Here is a 19,751-nt window from a genome sequence, read left to right on the forward strand (position 1 = left end):
TAATGCCCCCATTATGCCCCTTATGCAGGATGTATGATGCCCCCACACAGTGTAATGCCCCCATTATGCCCCTTATGCAGGATGTATGATTTCCTCACACAGTGTAATGCCCCCATTATGCCCCTTATGCAGTATGTATTATGCTCCCACACAGTGTAATGCCCTCATTATGCCCCTTATGCAGGATGTATGATGCCCCCACACAGTGTAATGCCCCCATTATGCCCCTTATGCAGTGTGTATGATGCTCCCACACAGTGTAATGCCCCCATTATACCCCTTATGCAGGATGTATGATGCCTCCACAAAGTGTAATGCCCCCTTTATGCCCCTTATGCAGTATGTATGTCCATCCCTATGCTATACAGGCGATCAGAGTAAAAAAAGTGAAAGTCCCATAGTGGGAAATAGTATAAAAGTAAAAAAAAGTGTTTAAAAAATGAAAAAAAAAAAAAAATTTTGTAAAATATTTTAAAAAATCAAAAAAGAATCCTCCAAAAATAAAAATATAATGTCCCTATCAATAAATATTATTATGAAAAAAAACAAACATAAAAGTTCACATATTTGGTATCGCCGCGTCCGGAACGACCTGACCTATAAAACTGTCCCACTAGTTAACCCCTTTAGTGAACACGGTAGAAAAAATAAATAAAAAACTAAGCAAAAAACAATGCTTTATCATCATGCTGCAAAAACAAAAATTGGAATAACACACGATCGAAAAGACGAATATAAATAATAATGGTACCGCTGAAAAGGTCATCTTGTCCCACAAAAAATAAGCCACCATACAGCTCCATCAGCTGAAAAATAAAAAAGTTATAGCTCTCAGAATAAAGCAATGCAAAAAAATGTTATTTCTATAAAATAGTTTTTATTGTGTAAAAGCGCCAAAACATAGAAAAACGATATAAATGTGGTACCGCTGTAAACGTACTGACCCGAAGAATAAAGCTGCCTTATCAATTTTACCACATGCGAAACGGCATAATTTTTTTTTTAAAAAAAAACAATTCCTTGCGCTCAAGACTAATGACAACTTATTCAATATGATGACCTAATGTTATCAAATTCTGTCGTACCTCTGGGTTCAAAATGTTCACTATACCCCTTGAGGGGTGTAGTTGCCAAAATGGGGTCACTTGTGGGGGGTTTCCACTATTTAGGCACCCTACTATTTAGGCATCCGCTCTCAATTCCAGCCAATTTTGCGTTCAAAAGGACACGCACTGCTCCTTCCCTTCTGAACTCTGTCGTGCGCCCAAACACTGTATTTTCCCCACATATGGGGTATTGGTGTACTCAGGAGAAATTGCAGAAAAGTTTTTGGGGTCCATTTTCTCCTCTTAACCTTGTGAAAATAAAAAAATGGGGTTAAAACATAATTTTTGGGGAAAAAGTTTGATTTTTTTATTTTCACGGCTCCATGTTATAAACTTCTGTAAAGCACTTGGGGGTTCAGGGTGCTCACCACACATCTAGATAAGTTCCATGAGGGGTCTAGTTTCCAAAATGGTGTCACTTGTGGGGGGTTTCCACTGTTTAGGCACATCAGGGGCTCTCCAAATGCAACATGGCGTCCGCTAATTATTCAAGCAAATTTTACATTCAAAAAGTCAAATGGCACTCCTTCCCTTCCTGCCATGAGCCAAAACGGTGGTTTTTCCCCACATATGGGGGAAATTGCACAACAAATTTTGGGGTCTATTTTTTCCTATTACCCTTGCGAAAATAAAAAAAATTGGGTCTAAAGTAACATTTTTGTGAAAGAAGTTAAATGTTAATTTTTTTCTTCCACATTCCAAAAATTCATGTGAAGCACATGAAGGGTTAATAAAGTTCTTGAATGTGGTTTTGAGCACCTTGAGGGGTGCAGTTTTTAGAATGGTGTCACTTTTGGGTATTTTCTGGCATAAAGACCACTCAAATTTACTTCAAATGTGATGTGGTCCCTAAAAAAATGGTTTTGTAAATTTTGTTGGAAAAATGAGAAATCGCTGGTCAACTTTTAACCGTTATAGCTCCATAATAAAAATAAATACATTTTGGTTTCAAAATTGTGCAGATGTAAAGTAGACATGTGGGAAATGTTATTTATTAACTATTTTGTGTGACATATCTCTCTGATTTAAGGGCATGAAAATTCAAATTTTGAAAATTGAAAAATTTTCAAAATTTTCACCAAATTTCCATTTTTTTCACAAATAAACGCAAGTGATATCGAAGAAATTTTACCACAATCATGAAGTACAATATGTCACGAAAAAACAATCTCAGAATCAGGGGGATCCGTTGAAGCGTTCCAGAGTAATTGCCTCATAAAGTGACAGTGGTCAGAATTGTAAAAATTGGCCTGGTCATTAACGTGCAAACCACCTTGGGTTGTAAAGGGGTTAATGAGAAAAAAATGAACTTTTTAGAATTTACCAAATGGCTGCAATGAAACAAAGAGTGAACACTTTAAAGGGGTCTGAATACTTTCCGTACCCACTGTATATGTATGTCCCTTATCCTAGGCCCCATCCTGATATATGTCCTCCGTTCTGCCTCTGTTCTTTAGTGTATAGAAAAAAAATAAACTATTACACTCACCAGGGGCAAACATAGAAGTAATGGGGCCCCATAACAGAAGTATAATGCACTCCCCATAATCCTCCATACAGTATAATGCACAGCCTATAGTCATCCATGTAGTATAATGCACAGCCCATAGTCATCCATACAGTATAATGCACAGCCCATAGTCCGTACATGTAGCGTAATGCACAGCCCATAGTCTGTACATGTAGCGTAATGCACAGCCCATAGTCTGTACATGTAGCGTAATGCACAGCCCATAGTCTGTACATGTAGCGTAATGCACAGCCCATAGTCTGTACATGTAGCGTAATGCACAGCCCATAGTCCATACATGTAGTATAATGCACAGCCCATAGTCCGTACATGTAGCGTAATGCACAGCCCATACATGTAGTATAATGCACAGCCCATAGTCCATACATGTAGTGTAATGCACAGCCCATAGTCCGTACATGTAGCGTAATGCACAGCCCATAGTCCGTACATGTAGCGTAATGCACAGCCCATAGTCCGTACATGTAGTATAATGCACAGCCCATAGTCCGTACATGTAGTATAACGCACAGCCCATAGTCCGTACATGTAGCGTAATGCACAGCCCATAGTCCGTACATGTAGCGTAATGCACAGCCCATAGTCCGTACATGTAGTATAATGCACAGCCCATAGTCCATACATCTAGTATAACGCACAGCCCATAGTCCGTACATGTAGCGTAATGCACAGCCCATAGTCCGTACATGTAGCGTAATGCACAGCCCATAGTCCGTACATGTAGCGTAATGCACAGCCCATAGTCTGTACATGTAGCGTAATGCACAGCCCATAGTCCGTACATGTAGTGTAATGCACAGCCCATAGTCCGTACATGTAGCGTAATGCACAGCCCATAGTCTGTACATGTAGCGTAATGCACAGCCCATAGTCTGTACATGTAGCGTAATGCACAGCCCATAGTCTGTACATGTAGCGTAATGCACAGCCCATAGTCCATACATGTAGTATAATGCACAGCCCATAGTCCGTACATGTAGCGTAATGCACAGCCCATACATGTAGTATAATGCACAGCCCATAGTCCATACATGTAGTGTAATGCACAGCCCATAGTCCGTACATGTAGCGTAATGCACAGCCCATAGTCCGTACATGTAGCGTAATGCACAGCCCATAGTCCGTACATGTAGTATAATGCACAGCCCATAGTCCATACATCTAGTATAACGCACAGCCCATAGTCCGTACATGTAGCGTAATGCACAGCCCATAGTCCGTACATGTAGCGTAATGCACAGCCCATAGTCCGTACATGTAGCGTAATGCACAGCCCATAGTCTGTACATGTAGCGTAATGCACAGCCCATAGTCTGTACATGTAGCGTAATGCACAGCCCATAGTCTGTACATGTAGCGTAATGCACAGCCCATAGTCCGTACATGTAGCGTAATGCACAGCCCATAGTCCGTACATGTAGCGTAATGCACAGCCCATAGTCCGTACATGTAGCGTAATGCACAGCCCATAGTCTGTACATGTAGTGTAATGCACAGCCCATAGTCCGTACATGTAGTATAATGCACAGCCCATAGTCCGTACATGTAGCGTAATGCACAGCCCATAGTCCGTACATGTAGCGTAATGCACAGCCCATAGTCCGTACATGTAGCGTAATGCACAGCCCATAGTCCATACATGTAGTATAATGCACAGCCCATAGTCCGTACATGTAGCGTAATGCACAGCCCATACATGTAGTATAATGCACAGCCCATAGTCTGTACATGTAGCGTAATGCACAGCCCATAGTCCGTACATGTAGCGTAATGCACAGCCCATAGTCCGTACATGTAGTATAATTCACAGCCCATAGTCATCCATGTAGTATAATGCACAGCCCATAGTCCGTACATGTAGCGTAATGCACAGCCCATAGTCCGTACATGTAGTATAATTCACAGCCCATAGTCATCCATGTAGTATAATGCACAGCCCATAGTCCGTACATGTAGTGTAATGCACAGCCCATAGTCCGTACATGTAGTATAATGCACAGCCCATAGTCCGTACATGTAGCGTAATGCACAGCCCATAGTCCGTACATGTAGCGTAATGCACAGCCCATAGTCCGTACATGTAGCGTAATGCACAGCCCATAGTCCGTACATGTAGTATAATGCACAGCCCATAGTCCGTACATGTAGTATAATGCACAGCCCATAGTCCGTACATGTAGCGTAATGCACAGCCCATACATGTAGTATAATGCACAGCCCATAGTCTGTACATGTAGCGTAATGCACAGCCCATAGTCTGTACATGTAGCGTAATGCACAGCCCATAGTCTGTACATGTAGCGTAATGCACAGCCCATAGTCTGTACATGTAGCGTAATGCACAGCCCATAGTCCATACATGTAGTATAATGCACAGCCCATAGTCCGTACATGTAGCGTAATGCACAGCCCATACATGTAGTATAATGCACAGCCCATAGTCCATACATGTAGTGTAATGCACAGCCCATAGTCCGTACATGTAGCGTAATGCACAGCCCATAGTCCGTACATGTAGCGTAATGCACAGCCCATAGTCCGTACATGTAGTATAATGCACAGCCCATAGTCCATACATCTAGTATAACGCACAGCCCATAGTCCGTACATGTAGCGTAATGCACAGCCCATAGTCCGTACATGTAGCGTAATGCACAGCCCATAGTCCGTACATGTAGCGTAATGCACAGCCCATAGTCTGTACATGTAGCGTAATGCACAGCCCATAGTCTGTACATGTAGCGTAATGCACAGCCCATAGTCTGTACATGTAGCGTAATGCACAGCCCATAGTCCGTACATGTAGCGTAATGCACAGCCCATAGTCCGTACATGTAGCGTAATGCACAGCCCATAGTCCGTACATGTAGTATAATGCACAGCCCATAGTCATCCATGTAGTATAATGCACAGCCCATAGTCTGTACATGTAGCTTAATGCACAGCCCATAGTCCGTACATGTAGTGTAATGCACAGCCCATAGTCCGTACATGTAGCGTAATGCACAGCCCATAGTCTGTACATGTAGCGTAATGCACAGCCCATAGTCTGTACATGTAGCGTAATGCACAGCCCATCCTCTTACATGTAGTATTATGGCCAAGGGCTCCATGTACTCGCTGATTTAAAAAAAAAACATTATACTCCCCTTCACTCCGCTCCCTCGCCGCGTGGTGTCTTTTTTTCTGGAAGCGACAGGAGAGGATGATGTCACTTCCATGCGCCCCTAATGACGTACATGCCGATGTCACATTCTATCTCCTGATATATTTCCCTTATTGTCTCCAGTAATTGTATTAATACACAGAATTCTTTATGATGTTACATCGGCTCATCTTCTTCTCATTCAGGTCTCTACAATATCGGATCCTCTCAGTGAAGATCTTCTATATTAAGAGAATTTTTCTGAATCACCTATTAAGGATGGATATGGACAGAGACAAGATGGCGGAGAGGATATTACACCTCACCCTAGAGATCCTCTTCCGGCTTACTGGAGAGGTGAGAGATTCTGATGACGTCACATTACATCATTCTTATATATGGGAATAACAGATGGACAGAACTGGAGAGGTGAGGACTCTGGAAATGTCTGGAGTGAGATTTATTACTGTGTCTCTCTATAACCAGGATTACAGAATAGTGAAGAAGACCTCTAGTGAGCGCTGTCAGGACCCTGTGTCTGAGGGATGGGGAAGACCCCTGAGCCCAATCACAGGACCTCCATCTCACCCCCTGATACATGAGGACATCAATGACCAGAAGATCCTAGAACTCGCCTACAAGATGATTGAGCTGCTGACTGGAGAGGTGACACTGCTGGGAATGCTGGGACATTATACTGCTATGAAGGGATCGGGGGATGACTGTATCATTGTATGTGTCAGGTTCCTATAAGGTGTCAGGATGTCGCTGTCTATTTCTCCATGGAGGAGTGGGAGTATTTAGAAGGATACAAAGATCTGTACAAAGACGTCATGATGGAGGTTCCCCAGCCCTTCACATCACCAGGTAATAGACAGGACTAAATACACACAGCCTATAATTATCTTATCTAATTATGTGTAAAAAATGAATTCAGTCCCTGTATGTGTTTCCTCCAGCTCTATCCAGTAAGAGGACAACACCAGAGAGATGTCCCCGTCCTCTTCTTCCACAGGACTGTAAACAAGAAGACCCCAATGTTCCTCAGGATCATCAGGTAGATGGAGAGAAGGTGTCATGAGATCTCCCCTATGATGTGTAGACGGCTGTGAAGGTCTTGTGTTCAGTCTTGTTTTATCCACCAGTATTATATGTTTTATATTTGTGTAATGAGAACGGTGGAGATGGCAGGATTAGAGCTGATCATAGATGGGACTTCTCCATCTGTCTGTGACTTTTACAATATTTGTTTCAGGGTGAAGATCAGACCCATATTAATACTACAGAGACATATGTGAGGGGTGATGAGCGGTGTAAAGAGGAGATTCTTACATATGACTACCCAGGTGAGTAGTAACCACTAAATGCAGAGAAGTCACAGATTCTTCTCTGTCACCGGCTGTGGCTGCTTTATCGGTTGTGTAGTCCGGCCATATCACAATCGTGTGATCACCATTTTGCTTCCAGATCACAACATTCTCATCCACCCAAAACTGTTCAAATGACTTTGGGTAATGAAAGCCCTTTTCTACAGAACTTACAACCTGGAGGATCCACCTACCCCCTGGAATTAGGAGACGCTGACCCTTACCTGTCTATATCTATAAAATACAAAGCCAAATGACAGCTTATGCAGAATGTGCTAACAAGTGAGAAAATCACTTGCAGAAAAATATTCTGATGGGCCTCTAATAGAAAGCGGAGAGTAATGATACTGTTGGCTTCCTAGATCCCTGATATCTCTCCTTTCTGTGCCGCTGAATGTCCTCATATGGTCCCTACAAGACCAGGTCCAGTCTTTCTGGCCAAACTTCACTTTTATGATTGAAAATATTAAATGTGCAGTGAGGCCAAGTGTGAATTTCTGTACAATAACAGCAGAGTTTCCCTTTATCCTGACTTTTCAATTTCTTTTTAAACCAACTAACTTTAAACAGGATTGTGATAAACTATACAGAAAACATTACACCTGTGCGATGATATATCTCTAAGCTGTGCGTGGCTGATGGCTGTAATATACATTTATTCACGCCTGCAGGAGATGTGTTGGCTCCAGCCCTGGTTTCATGGATTCACTCAACGTCATAAATTCCATTATGTTTTCAATCCTAAGGAATTCAGATTACTGCTCAATCTCTCCTGAAATGGGGGCGCTAATACTTTCTTTACTCTTTTGGTCAGGACTCATAGTAGCTCCAATGGTTTATCATAAATGAGTGCAACTCCGGTTTAGTGTTGGCATTCTCCCCCCAAACATACGTTCTTGTTGAGGATGTATCATATTTTTTTATGTCTTTTTTTAACAGGTTCATTCTGTATGATAGCTTGATTGTGATGGGATCGGCCGGCCTCACTTATGTGAGTCTGTAACTCCCTGGTAGTCTTTAAAAAAGGTCTCCATTTCCTCTTCCAAATGCCCAAGATTTAAATTTAAGACATCTCAGCTCTGCAGTATTATAAAAAGTTCTCTTTAAATGTCTAATATTTCTTCTTAAAACTCATCTGATAGAAAATATTGGCCCTTACAATGGTTTACATTGCTAAGAGCCACCGAGCCCCATACTCTTAATTACCCCAAAAAGGTTTCACCACTAGTTACTCTTTTTTTTTCTGAAGAATACAGTTGAGCTTCATCATTTCAGTAGTTATGTTATTGGGTTTGGTCACAGTTTTGCCCATCATCCTTTAACTTTTTTAACCCCTCCATATGGATCTGGACTTACTCAGAGACCCCTACACTTGGGCCATGGTGCTACCTGATGTTCTGTGGAGTGAGATGGGAAGAAGAATAATCAAGTAGACGGGTCGTTACCAGGAGGGCAGAGAAAATACAAACTCAGAAGACACAAGAGTAGTCAGTAAACGGGCCGAGGTCACAACAGGGAACAAATACTCAAGCCGGGAGCTGAGCACAGAGGACTGAACCAGAGGAGAACAAGGCTGCATCTGGTAGCTTCTAGCAATATGCTTTGAGATTTAGTAGGGTGCGGTGCTTTCCCATTGGCTGAAGTAGGGAGCAGATTACTTCAGCGGACAGCACATACTGCCAGACTGGATGGTACTACTGGTCCCAGCAACCCTAATCTTAGGGGATGAAGGGAGCCCGTCTTGCCCAGAGCTTTTGATTCTGTCTTCTCCTCTATCACCAATGCCGTCTGCTGAGAGAAGCAGACGTCGCAGGAGCTGATCCCAGAGAAAATGGGACACACCAATTGCTGAAGTTCTAATACAACAAAATGGCAGAAAACCAGAGCAGTAGAAATCCCCATAGAGTAGTGACGAATTTGACTTCACAGCCACTTTCCGGAAATTAGCACGCCATGGATGTTGGAGAGTGAAAATAGCAAATCTGCCATTTTATTACCCAACACATAGTGCCCAGATTGTGCTCCAGGAGACACACACCGTAAATTAAGTGGGTTCTTCTCACTACATCAATGCCAAATACATGGTTGCTAAATGTTCTTTGGACACAGTCTATTAGACTGTGAACTGTCATTGTCTTGGTGAATAATACAATATTTTTACATAACTTGCCATTTCTACGGACAATTTAAGTAGAAATGTTCAAAAATATAAAATTCAAGGATATTTTATTAAAAAAAATAACAATTGGTTTTATTCTTAGCAGATGTCTGTGCCAGGAGACCAGAGGGACAGCTGACATCTTCATCATCATCATCATGTTGTGATGAGCTTGATATCACACAGGATACAACTGAAGTGAATGCCATTACTCCAGATATACCATCGTCCCTTCACAGCAAAGATCTGTCTTCTGATTCATTAGCGACTACTAAGGAAATTCAAAGTCACAAAATAAGCATTAAAAAACAAACTACTCCTAAAGCAAAGAAGCCATTTTTATGTTCAGAATATGGAAATAGTTTTCCCATCGAAAAGTCTTTACTTAAACATCAAAAAATTCACACAGCGGACAATAGATTTTCTTGTTCCAGGTGTGGGAGATGTTTTAACCAGAAATCAGATCTTGTTAAGCATCAGAGAATTCACTCAGGGGAGAAGCCATTTTCATGTTCAGAATGTGGGAAATATTTTACCCAGAAATGGAATCTTGTCATACACCAGAGAACTCACACAGGGGAGAAGCCTTTTTCATGTTCAGAATGTGGGAAATGTTTTAACCATAAATCAGTTTTGGTTAATCACCAGAGAACTCACACAGGGGAGAAGCCTTTTTACTGTTCAGAATGTGGGAAATGTTTTAACCAAAAATCCGCTTTGGTTAAGCACCAGAGAACCCACACGGGGGAGAAGCCTTTTTCCTGTTCAGAATGTGGGAAATGTTTTAACCAGAAATCAGATTTGCTTAGTCACCAGAGAACCCACACAGGGGAGAAGCCTTTTTCATGTTCAGAATGTGGGAAATGTTTTGTATGCAAATTACACCTCGTTAGTCACCAGAGAACTCACACAGGAGAGAAGCCTTTTTCATGTTTGGAATGTGGGAAATGTTTTGGATGCAAATCCCACCTTGCTAGTCACCATAGAACTCACACAGGGGAGAAGCCATTTTCATGTTCAGAGTGTGGGAAAAGTTTTAATCAGAAGTCAGATTACATTAAGCACCAGAGAACCCACACAGGGGAGAAGCCTTTTTCATGTTCAGAATGTGGGAAATGTTTTGTATGCAAATCACACCTTGTTAGTCACCAGAGGACTCACACAGGAGAGAAGCCTTTTTCATGTTCAGAATGTGGGAAATGTTTTGTATGCAAATCACACCTTGTTAGTCACCAGAGAACTCACACAGGGGAGAAGCCATTTTTATGTTCAGAGTGTGGGAAAAGTTTTAACCAGAAGTCAGATTTCATTAAGCACCAGAGAACCCACACAGGGGAAAAGCCTTTTTCTTGTTCAGAATGTGGAAAATGTTTTAACCAGAAAGCGCATCTTGATAGCCACCAGAGAACCCACACAGGTAAGAAGTCTTTTCCATGTTCAGAATGTGGGACATGTTTTAACGACAAATCAGATTTTGTTAAGCACCAGAGAACCCACACAGGGAAGAAGCTTTTTTCATGTTCAGAATGTGGGAAATGTTTTATCCAGAAATGGAATCTTGTTATACACCAGAGAACCCACACAGGAGAGAAGCCTTTTTCATGTTTAGAATGTGGGAAATGTTTTAACCAGAAATCGCATTTTGTTAGACACCAGAGGACCCACACAGGAAAAAAGCCGTTTTCCTGTTCATAAAATCATAGAATGTTAGAGTTGGAAGGGACCTCCAGGGTCATCGTGTCCAGCCTCCTGCTCATTGCAGGATTTACTAAACCAGCTCAGACAGATGTCTGTCCAGACTCTGTTTTGAAGACTTCCATTGAAGGAGAGCTCACCATCTCTTGTGGCAGCCTGTTCCACTCATTGAACACCCTCACTGTCAAAATGTTTTTTCTAATATCTAGTCAGTATCCTCTCCCTTTCAGTTTCATTCCATTGCTTCTCGTGTTTCCATGTGCAAATGAGTGTAAGGATGTTCCTGCTACATTCTGACATCCCTTCACATATTTGTAGACCGCTATTAAGACTCGTCTTAGCCTTTTTTGCTAGCTAAACATTCCTAAATCCTTTAACCTTTCCTCATAGGACATAGTTTGTAGTCCTCTCGCCATTTTGGTCGCTCTTCTTTGAACTTGCTCCAGTTTTTCAATGTCTTTTTTAAAATGTGGTTCCCAGAGCTGGACACTATTCCAGATGAGGCCTGACCAAGGAGGAGTACAGAGTGATAACTACTTCACGTGATCTAGACTATGCTTCTCTTAATACATCCCAGAACTGTATTTGCCTTTTTTTGCTGCTGCAGCAAAATGTTGACTCAAGTGTTAAAAAAGGGCTGTTGCTTAGTTCTATTTCTCCAGATCTGTAACTGTAATTTTCCTTTTTCTTGCCCAGATGTTGGATCTTGCATTTCTCCCTGTTAATTACCATTTTATTAGTCGCTGTCCATTGTTCAAACTTATCTAGATCCTTCAGAATCCTTTCTCTGTCTTCTGTAGTGTTAGCTATCCCTCCTAGCTTTGCATCATCTGCAAATTTGATTAGTTTACCTTCAGTTCCCTTATCTAGATCATTTATAAAAATGTTGAACAACATTGGGGCCAGGACAGAGCCTTGTGGTACCCAACTTGAAACACTCTTCCAATTGGATGACCAACCATTTATTACCACTCTTTGCGTAAGATCACTGAGCCAATTATGAATCCACCTAACTGTAGCCTTGTCAATCTCATAATTGGTCATTTTTCAATAAGGATAGTATGAGATACTTTATCAAATGGTTTGCTGCAGTCGAGATTTACTATATCTACCGCATTTCCCTGATCCAGCTTCTCAGTGATTTCATCATAGTAGGAAATTAGATTAATCTGGCATGACTTGGTTGCTACAAAGCCATGCTGGCTCTGGTTAATTACTGTATTCTTATCCAAGTACTTGCATACATGCTGTTTAATTATTTGTTCAAAGATCTTTGCTGGTATAGAAGTAAGGCTCACTGGCCTGTGATTTCCAGGCTCCATCTTCTTTTCTTTTTTGAAGATAGGAACAACATTTGCCCTTCTCCAATCTTCTGGGATGTCTCCTCCAGGATTTTTCAAAGATTCTGGCTAGTGGTTCTGCAATTTCCTCTGCTAATTCTTTAATACCCTAGGATGTAATTTATCTGGACAACTAGATTTATATTCGTATAACTTAGCTAAGTGTTCCCTCACTGTGATGACACAGCTTCTAATCTTAATTAGCCAGACGTTAAGATTTGTTAAGCCAGGAGAAATACAATATTATCTTTGACTTTTGAATGTGTGTGTTTGTTTGGTTAATAATAACAATAATTTTTATTTATATAGCGCCAACATATTTCACAGCGCTTTACAATTCAGTAGGGACATGTACAGACAATAAAACAATACAATGTATCATAATTCAACAGTACAGGAGAAGTGAGGGCCTTGCTCGCAAGCTTGCAATCTATATGGAAATAGGGGGACACAATAGATAAAACATTGTCTTCCTTCAGCCAGTATCAGTATCTAGGTGCAGTTACTGTGTGCTATTGGGTGCATGAAGGATGTGGAGACAGAGGAATAGGCAGGAGCAGATTAAGACTAACATTTAGGAGGGAACAGGGGAGAGTTATGTTAGTGAGCTGAGGTCATAGGCTTGTCTAAACAGATGTGTTTTTAAATCACGTTTAAAACATGGGGGCTAGATATTCGTCAAATTGTTTGAGGTAGTGCATTCCAGAAAACTGGCGCAGCATGAGAGAAGTCTTGGAGACGGAGTAAGCGAGGTTCGGATTAAGGAGGATGTTAGTCTTAGATCAGTTGCAGAACGAAGGGCACGGGAAGGGTGATAGACAGAAATGAGGGAAGAGATAAAGGGCGGTGCAGAATTGTGGAGAGCTTTGTGGGTGAGAGAGATGAGTTTGTATTGTATTCTGTAGTAAATGGGTAACCAGTGCAATGACTGGCACAGGGTAGAGGCATCGGTGAAGCGGCCTGATAGAAATACGACCCTGGCTGCTGCATTCAGAATGGACTGGAGAAGAGCAAGTTTGTTTAGAGGGAGGGTTGGTCAAGAAGGACAGTGACTCAGTGTTTGGGACACTGATGTTTGTTACTATGCTAATTGAATATTGTACTAACCCAGCTAGTTTATTTACAAGAGCAGAGGGATTAGCTCAAACAGTGAGACCTGAGTGAGCCCTGCACCTTCCCCCCCCCAACTTGTGACTAATAACCTTAGCCACATATGTAAATATAAAAAGGGTTTTCTATGCTGCTGCAAAGAGAATCAAGGAGAATCAGAGAGACCTTCCTCGGGACAGAAGATGGATAGCATCCTCAGATTTGGATTCTACACAATAGGGACACAATAGGTTTCCAGCCTAAAAGTATATAGTTCTGACTGGAAGGATACAGATCGGCTTCATTGACCATCAGAGAATTCATGGATACAACTAGGTATCAGGGTTGCTACAATGAGGTCACCTGGCACTGTGGCTATTTTGTTTGGGGTTGCCAGGTGGGACCCTCCATCGCCTGGAAACCATGGAGACATTCGGAGAAGCCAGATTGGGACCAGCCTGTCATCTGGCCCAATAGAAACTCTCGGAGAGGCCAGGGTGGGACCCTCGGGTCTCCTGGCCTTGTACCTCGATGGACTGTCAGCTTCATAAGCTTACCGCTACCTCTTCTCTGTGGGGACCCGCCAAAAGTGAGGGGCCACTAGTTGAGGTAGTTGACGCTGGAAGTCCCAAAGTCGCAGCTGCTCTAATCTTGAAAGGCCAGCAGAAGGGTGAGACTGTAATTTTGCACCATCTCGGATATTTTCTCAGACTGTTCTATATGTTTATTGTCTGTTTAGTGGTTCAATAAAATATTGCCACACTGTTTTACCCTCACCCTGTCTTGTCTGAGTAGTATTATGCCCACGGAAGACCCTCGGGTCTTCACACTCACCATCTTTCTGTTTATAGATAATGTGGATTCTTGTATTCCTTCGATAGCACCATGAAGATCAGTTGATGTTGCAATTTCTTTCTTAAAGAAGACAGCCTTCTCAATGTAATTTTTGACCAATTCACCCTGTTCATCCTGTAAAAATTCTATAGCATCTGACTTTTCTTTTGCTTTTGACATCCCCCCCAAAATCCATTTTTATTGATTTTGGTCTCCCTTGCAAGCCTCACTTCATTACTGGCTTTAACTCTTCTAATTCTTGCTCTGCATTACCTGCAAACAGCATTACATTCTTCTTTAAATATGCCCCCCTCTTTCCATTTAATATACACTTCTTTTTTCCTTTTTAACAAGTGTTTCAGTTCTGTGTATATCCATCCTGGTCTCTTTAAATGCTTCCAATTCTTCCTTCTTTTCGGGATTGTTACTGTGCAGTGAGAATTTCATTTAGCAAAATCTCCCCTCATTGGACATTTGTCCTTTAGAACATGGAGTCATTGAACCTTCCATTAAAATCTGCCTTTCTGATGTCCAACCTTAAAGTCTGAGTCCTCGCTGTATTCCATTCATGTGTATCATCCCACCAACTTTCAGTGATGTCTATGACATCATATCTCTCTTCCTTTGTTAGCAGCTCCAATTCTCCTTGTTTGTTTCTCATGCTCTGTGTATTTGTATAGACACATTTTAGTTTGTAGTCGGTTTCTCTTGCTCTTCTATTTTCATTCAGAATTTGTTGTTTTTGTTCTTTATTTCCATTTCTAATAGCAGGTTCTCAAAAGAATTCTTATACTGCATATTTTTTTCTGGTCATGTATTCCCCATCCCATATTAGTTTAGAATGTGGAAAATGTTTTATGAAGAAATCATCTCTTTCTAGTCACACAGGGGAGAAGCCATTTTCATGTTCAGAATGTTGGAAATGTTTTACCTGAAAATTGTACCTTCTTAAATGAGTTGCCCACTTCTAGGACAACCCTTTGTCATTCCTCATATTTGTCATTGTTAAAAGTGATGCCAGCGATGATTGAGCGCAGGGCTCACATGGCGTAACAACTTAACATGAGCCCCGGGAAGACACATGCTGATACCGCTGGAATGCCACCAGCATTGCAAGATTATAATAATAATAATCGTTATTTTTATATAGCGCCATCATATTCTGCAGCGCTTTACATACAAATTATTGTTAGAATTATGATAAGGTGTTAAAAGAATATTATTTATCCATTATGAATATATTCAATGTGTTCAATACTAGAGATTTAAAACCTTAGTTATATATAAATTATAAATATGTTTACCAAAAGATCATAGCATGACTGAAAAGTAGACAGATGGTATCTTTGCGGTCAGAAACAATTGACATTCTGAGATGTGTAGAAACAGTAACCGTATCTTTTGAATCACAGTATGCTTAGAATATTATCTATAGTCGGCAGCGAGTATTAGTTTTAACTGCCTCTCATATCTGATTGTGTATATTTTGCATTGCCTATGTAAATATTATCAAAATGTATTTGCATCAGACAGCCTGCTGAGTATCTCACTTGTTGTCTCTTTGTTAACAAACAAAATAAACAGAGTTTTACGCCGGAATTCAGATGATCTCCTATCTCACATGGTAAAAGGTGAAATTCTCCTGTCAAGAATTGTTTTTATTTTAAAGGGAATCTGGCACCACTTTGGAGTTATCAGACCTCTACTACGGGCATACAGGGAATAGAAAAGTAAATCTATACATACCTGTATGTCCCATGGTAGAGGTCTGAATGCAGAGAAATGTAGTTTTATCTCCTTGGTTTTTCACAGGTTTGGTGTCCCCCGGACGCCAAGCTATCCCCGTCCATCTGCTTATTATTCCACCAATTCCCCATCTATGTCCACGTTTACCATATCTCCCCCCCCCTCCCTGTACGTCACAGGTCCCTGTGACGTGCGCTTTTTTCCCTCCCCTCCCTGTGCATGAGCAAAGTGTGGCTCACAGGGAGTGCGCTTTGTTTTCTCCCGGGCCCGTTTGGCTGAGCACAGTGCCGCAGTGTTCTATTGCGCAGGCGCCGGGGAGTCCACAGTGCCTCCCCGGCACCTGCGCAATACAGCACTGTGGCACTGTGCTCAGCCAAACGGGCCCAAGAGGAAACAAAGCGCGCTCCATGTGCCGGGAGGTGAGGGAAGAAAGTGCACATCACAGGGACCTGTGACTTGCGGGGAGGGGGGTAAATATGGTAAACGTGAATATAAGTGGGGAATTGGTGGAATAATAAGCAGATGGGCGGGGATAGCTTGGCGTCCGTGGGACGCCAAGCCTGTGAAAAACCAAGGAGATAAAACTATATATCTCTGCATTCCGACCTCTACCATGGGCCATACAGGTATGTTTAGATTTACTTTTCTATACCCTATATGCCCATAGTAGAGGTCTGATAACTCCAAAGTGGTGACAGATTCCTTTTAACAGGATAAAACATATAAAAATGTTTGTCCACTACTTAGACAACCCCTTTAAACATCAATAATCCCACACAGGGAGCCATTAACATACCAAGAGTGTGAAGAATTAATTATTGGAAAATCGTATTTTGTTGACCATCAAAATTAACTCAGACAGGGAGAATCTATATATGTTATTGACAAATTGTACAAAAACATACAACAAACAGTCATACAATTAAATGAGAAAGGGAAATTACTTTAGAACTTACCATATTTGTTGGACTTTAAGACACACTTTTAGCAAGAAAAAAGTGTATCTTATTGACTTGAGACAGCTTACTGTGACAGTGGCGAACGCTGAGATAGTGTCCTTCCTGATCACTGAGATAAGTTCCCTCTCTCCTTCAGCCTTATGCTTATCTGATTGGTGCAGAGCAGGAGAGAAAGGTACCTGGACCTGCACAGAGGCTGCACATCCTGAGTGAGCAGCTGAAAAACCTTCCACCTGACCAATTACTCCAACCAGAAGCCCCCTCTTTTGGTGGGCATCTACAAAGAGGAGGTAGTGGCAAGCTTAGGAAGCTGACCGAGCACAGCGAGCTATGTGGCCAGGTGACCGAATTGTCCCAACCTGGATTATCCAAATTAATTTGTGGGCTCTGTGTTGGGCAGTGGAGGAGTTCTGTAATCCAGCAGCTGGAACCATGGTCCCTAGGCTGAAGTCCTGTGGAATCACACCGGTGACAGGACTAGACCCTTTTTATAACTGTCAGCTTCCATAGCAGGTCATTGCCTTACAAGAATGGGGGGGGTGGTCATGGCTATTCCTTCATTGTTCAATTGTTTAATTAGACTGCATTATTATCCTCCAAATGATGCAGTCTAGTACACCGCCAGGCGACGATATTCCACCAATTAGCATACAAAAAGGTGCACCGGACAGTCTTGCATGAAACAACGGCTCATGTCCCTTGACTTACTGAACAAAAGAATAGTACCTCTGGCATAATTAAGAGTAGTTCACACCCCTCCACCTACAAGTGGCCAGATTTTAATTTGTCGTCACACACGAGTACACACACCAGTACTACACTTAACACCATCAGTTAAGATTTAATTAGTAGAAAAAATGTTTTTCCTTTTTTCTGCTGTCTAAACTTTCTATGCGTCTTATGATTAGGTGTGCTTTACAGTCTGAAAAATACAGTATATTAGAATTAAAAATATATGCAGTTACTAAATTATTTAATTCAAATAACAATAAAAATCAATATCTAATGTGCAGTTAATATTTCACATTATTATACTGCGGGTGAAATAAGTATTAAACACGTCACCAATTTTCTAAGTAGATATATATCTAAAGGTGCTATTGACAAATTCCCACCAGAATTCCACAAAGGAAGCATCTTGATGGGTAAAACCAGTGAGCTGTCTCAAGACTTTTGCAGCCTTATTATTGCAAAACATACTGATTGCATTGGTAACAGAAGAATTTCTAAACTGCTGAAGGTTTTAGTGAGTACTGTTGAGGCAATTATCCGGTAGTTGAAAGAACATAATTTCACCATAAACCGGCCACAACCAGGTTTTAGACAATTTTAGACAGAGGAGTGAAAATTATCCAAAAAATTGCCCTAAAGAAAGGGTTACCTGAGAGCCACAGAAAGACCTGGAATCAGTAGGTACAATTGTTTCAAAGAAAACTATAAGTAATGCATTCAACCTCCATGGCTTGTATGCACACTTGCCACGCAAGACTCCATTGCTGAACAAAAAGCATGTTCAAGTGCGTTAACGTTTGTTCAACAACATTTAGACAAGAATGTGAAATACTGGAAAAATATAGTCTTGTCAGATGAGACTAAAAATTGAACTCTTTGGATACCATAATACACACCATGTTTGGAGGCCAAAGGGCACTGCATATCACCCTAAAAACACCATACCAATAGTGAAGTTTGGAAGTGGGAACAGCATGATGTGGGGCTGTCAAACGGTAAACTTCATATAATTGAAGGAAGGTGTGAAGACACGGAGTCTTCCGTGGGCAGAACACTACTCGGACAACACAGGGTGATGGTAAACAGTGTGGCAATAATTTATTGAACCACCAGCAATTAATAACATAAGACAGTCCCAGCAAATACACAAGATGGTGCAAAATTACACAGTCTCACCCTTCCGCTGGCCTGCCGGGATTAGAGTCGTGAGATATGTGGCCAGGTGACCTGATTGTCCCAACTTGGATTCTTCACATCATCTCAGAGTTCAGCAATGATCAATGGAACAGTTCTGTATCTTTCCAGCCAGGCCTGTGGTCCCTTAGGCTCTCATCCTGTAATGTCTACCCTGAACAGATGCAGAGACCCCTTTTTGTAGTTCACATTTGTCCTTTCAAGCCATCATTCACAGGTCAAGGGTCAGGGATCATGATATTAATTTACGATGCTAGAATATCCACAGCTCATCTCCCCCCCCAATGTTGGCTGTAAAACACCCTACAATGGTATTTAACATATCTTAGCAAACATTCATTGTTCAGAGCAGGGCTGTAGAGTCGGAATCGGTGTCCATTTTGGTGGACTAACTCCAACTCCTAAAATATATAATAAATTGGGTACAGCAGTTCAATGCAGTGGGGAATATTTTTTCATAAGAATTTGGGAAAGTTATGAAATGTCCTATAAATGTCTGTCCTATTCCTGATCTAAGGGTCTAGACTTTTACATGAGATGAATCTGTACAGTAAATTTATCACTTAAACATGAGCCATGTATGAGGGAGTAGGAGTCATGGAAATTGAGGAGTCGGAGTCAGAGGTTTGACTTACTGACTCCACAGCCCTGGTTAAGAGTCCCTGTTTGGCAGACGATACATTGTAAAAGCTCATAAAAGATGTAGATAACAGACATTCATCAATCACCAATATCACCTCAAATGATCAGCATTCAGATTTATACAAACAATAGTCTGTAAATTGGGAAGAAGAAGTGAAAGCCAGCACCAAGTACTGTTATAGAGTCTATAATCAGTTGTCATTTAAGTTAAGC

At 41.4% G+C, this 19,751-nt stretch overlaps 1 protein-coding gene across 1 annotated transcript in view; it reads left to right on the forward strand.

Annotated features, from left to right (window-relative positions):
• Positions 1–15,896, forward strand: part of LOC141191568 (uncharacterized) — a 78,499-nt gene extending 62,603 nt beyond the window's left edge. The window contains exon 7 of the mRNA XM_073661498.1: positions 9,717–15,896. Within this exon, the coding sequence (XP_073517599.1) occupies positions 9,717–11,002 (1,286 nt within the window). The 3' untranslated portion in view covers positions 11,003–15,896. The remainder of the gene's footprint in view (positions 1–9,716) is intronic.
• The last annotated feature ends 3,855 nt before the right edge of the window (positions 15,897–19,751 follow it).

The sequence above is a fragment of the Phyllobates terribilis genome, unplaced genomic scaffold (assembly GCF_046119375.1).
Source record: "Phyllobates terribilis strain yellow unplaced genomic scaffold, ASM4611937v1 Scaffold_47__1_contigs__length_9908305, whole genome shotgun sequence".
Lineage (NCBI taxonomy): Eukaryota > Metazoa > Chordata > Amphibia > Anura > Dendrobatidae > Phyllobates > Phyllobates terribilis.